Source organism: Anarrhichthys ocellatus, unplaced genomic scaffold (assembly GCF_004355925.1).
Source record: "Anarrhichthys ocellatus isolate YVR2014 unplaced genomic scaffold, GSC_Weel_1.0 scaffold7, whole genome shotgun sequence".
Lineage (NCBI taxonomy): Eukaryota > Metazoa > Chordata > Actinopteri > Perciformes > Anarhichadidae > Anarrhichthys > Anarrhichthys ocellatus.
The window spans coordinates 3,660,702-3,663,796 of NW_022280037.1; the positions used below are offsets into that span (position 1 = coordinate 3,660,702).

At 43.3% G+C, this 3,095-nt stretch overlaps 1 protein-coding gene across 3 annotated transcripts in view; it reads left to right on the forward strand.

Annotated features, from left to right (window-relative positions):
- The first annotated feature begins 37 nt into the window (after positions 1-37).
- The window catches only part of LOC116383825 (60 kDa lysophospholipase-like), a 4,344-nt gene continuing 1,286 nt past the window's right edge, over positions 38-3,095 (forward strand). Inside the window, exons 1-6 of one of the 3 annotated variants that reach the window (XM_031847950.1) lie at positions 38-1,190; positions 1,702-1,801; positions 1,897-1,962; positions 2,100-2,153; positions 2,727-2,743; positions 2,899-3,005. In XM_031847950.1, coding sequence (XP_031703810.1) covers positions 1,736-1,801; positions 1,897-1,962; positions 2,100-2,153; positions 2,727-2,743; positions 2,899-3,005 — 310 coding nt within the window. In that variant the 5' untranslated portion in view covers positions 38-1,190; positions 1,702-1,735. Of the gene's footprint in view, positions 1,191-1,701; positions 1,802-1,896; positions 1,963-2,099; positions 2,154-2,726; positions 2,744-2,898; positions 3,090-3,095 lie in introns of those variants that run through there. The other 2 variants (XM_031847948.1, XM_031847951.1) reach the window with 2 other exon arrangements.

The window sequence follows — 3,095 nt, forward strand, 5'->3', positions numbered from 1 at the left end:
GGGAGGGAATCTGGCTCTGCTTAAATGACAGGAAGGGAGCAGCGGCTGTCAGAGGGGGGGTTGAGACAAGGGGAGCAACTCGTAATGGAGTTTAGAGACCAGGCAATAATTATAAACTAATTAGGCTAATTGTCACCTGACCGTTTAGACGGTGTTTATTTTTACCAAAGCAGTTTTTAAATTTTATTTTTTGTCATTCGTTGACTTTGCCGTGAATGTCTAACAGAGAAGATCCGCTCTTAATGTTTCACTTTTAGTGCTATGTTGAGCCTCGGGGTGAAAACGTTGTATGTGTCGAAGCCGTGCCAAATGGCTGTTGTCCTATTTTAACGGTTGGCACTGCAAGTGTGGACTTGTTTCCTTTTGTGATGGTAGAGGGATGCACTGGAGCGCTAACACCTGTCGTTACTCTTCCGATGCTACACTCCTCTGCGTGCTCTGCCCTTCCTGAATGTGTTTCGTGAAATGACCGTAAGCACGGGAGCGTTGAGTTTGAGCTGTCAGGATGTCACCATGTCCGACTCGACTTGAATGTCTCCGACATTTCACAGTGCACTGAAACCCCGATGCCCATATAAGGAGTGGCAGAAAGCATAGAGAAAGAAGGGTTAAAGAACAAATATGGGGAGTGTCCTCTGAACCAGTCCGACCGACCTGCTCCCAGTTTCACAGATGAGAGATACTGGCTTCTCAACAGGAAGCCTTCGAAATGCTTTTAATAGTTTTCTTGGCTGCGCGTTGCTCTAAATATCTCTATGCGTCAATTGTAGGCATAAGTATAGCATAAGCAAGCTCAGCTGTTCATTTATAAACTGAGCAGTCCAGTGGTGAACACTTTCAGGCCCTTTTGGTTTTATCGAAAGTTTCCTGTCACCACAAGTGTCACTGCAGGTGACTCCTGCGTGGGTGGTTGACTGCAGGGGATGAGGAACTTGTTCTTACATGCCAAACCACAGTCACTGCCACACATCAAATCAAACTGTACTGTACAGATCATATAATCTAAGTGAAAAGTGAGGCTGAATGATATACTGATAGTATTTATATGTTACACATAAAGTCACAAGTATATAACTCTATTGCATCTTCTGTGAATAACTTAGGCACAAGGAGGTGGTGAAGCTGCTGAGGAAGACTGGAGCTCACTTCTTCAGAGACGAGTTGGACGAAGCAGGAACTGAACTGTGCAGGTGAGACACGCATTGAGCACGTCTTCAAACAATTGCACACGCATAAAGTGGCGAATTTCCCCGGTTGCTTCGCCATCATCACAGTGACCGATCCTACATAGTTGACACAGGCTCAACCAGTTGTCCCACTGTTACACAAACGGTAGGAATGCTCCCCGGCAGCATAGCTTTGCATCTGTTCTGCGTGTACGACACAATGGCTGGCCCCTGTTACATCTACCTGAGACACCCGACAGGTTTTGTCAAGACAAATTACAGTTTCAGAAACACGCCTTTTATAAGGTTCGATGAGCATGGCTTGTGTTGCTGTTAAGATAAAACGTAAATATCTAGGTCATGAGATACAACGTTATCAATTTTTTTCCCTTGATGTGCTGCCTAGTTTCAGAAAAGTCTCTTTACACAACAATTTGTCCTTCACCCAATGGCTCTTTGATTGTTGATCATATCCGATTTTGGGAAACGGAGCCCTGTGTTGCAATAACTCTGTTGTGTACCTCCTGTGTGCCAGCCTGGCAGCCAGCGGTGACCTGGAGGGCCTAGAAATGTGGAAACTTGCTGGAGCTGATCTGAATAAACCAGGCTATGACGGACAGACAGCACTTCGACTGGTGGGTCCTCAGGACATATTGTCCACTTTTAATAACAAAGTTCATAAGAAAACCCTGTTTTATTCATTCGTTTTCTCATTCTTCACCTCTCACAGGCCCACGCTATCGGCAAAAAGGAAGTGGTGGCATTTTTAGTCCAACTCATGGGCAAAAAATCCAAGGTAACCACTATTCTCCACTTTAGCTGCTTCACATCTCCATTTCTGTCACCAGCTTTAACTTTGATTTGCACACAGATTGGTATAATTCTCTGTCTATATTTGCCTCTCAATTACATGTCTGTTCTGTTTAATTTCAGCCAGTATTTGGTGAATTTAACGAGTATGATGAGGATGAGGATGATGATGATGAGGTAAATGAGATGTGGTGTGTTTTCCGAGTTTGTGCATTTCCCAAATTGAGCATGAGCATGCCTGTGTGCCTGTTATAAAGCCATACATCCATCCGTTTTGTAAACCACTCATCCTGCTCAGGCTTGTGTATCCCAGCATGCTTTGTGTAAGAGGCAGGTTTCAACCCTGGGGAGGTCACAGGACTAAAACAGTCGCACCTACAGGCAATTTAGAGCTCCCAATTCACCTGGCACCTAGAGGAAACCCATGCAGTCAGTGGGAGAACATCAAACTGCTCATGGAAAAGACTCAGTCGTCCCTGCTAGGTTTCAAAGCGAGGGCTTTCTTGCTAGCGGCAGTGCGAATCACCCATGGGGCCCTTGTGCATATTGTGTTTTAAATAACACATACACAGTAAAATATATTAAAAGAGGTTTCAAGGGATTCAACAAAAGAGAGTATAATTGGTAATAGTTAATGAAAAATACATTTCTAAGTAAAAAAAGTGACGAATCGATTAGTTGATCGACTGGAAAATGAAACAGAAACAATGTTGACCCCTTTCTAAAAGCAAAAATGTCAATCATTTACAGGTTCCAGTTACTCAAATGTGAGTATTTCCTGGTTTCTTTTGTTTCACAACAATGTAAATCAATTTCTGGGAAATTATGACTAGCCTGTTTCTCTGCTTTATGACGTTTAATTTATTTATCTTTTAAGTCTGTAAATCAAGAAAACAATCAACAGATTCATTTATAATTACAGTAATTGTCAGTTGCGGCCCTGCTTTCGAGAAGCAACCGTGATCGTTGAGAGTTCAGCTAAGCGTGCCTCAGACCTCTTTGTTTTTCATCAAAACTACACCAATACCTGTGAGTGCTAAACCTGTGCAGCCTGCTTTACACTCTGCTGACTTGTGTGTGTGTGTGTGTGTGTGTGTGTGTGTGTGTGTGTGTGTGTGT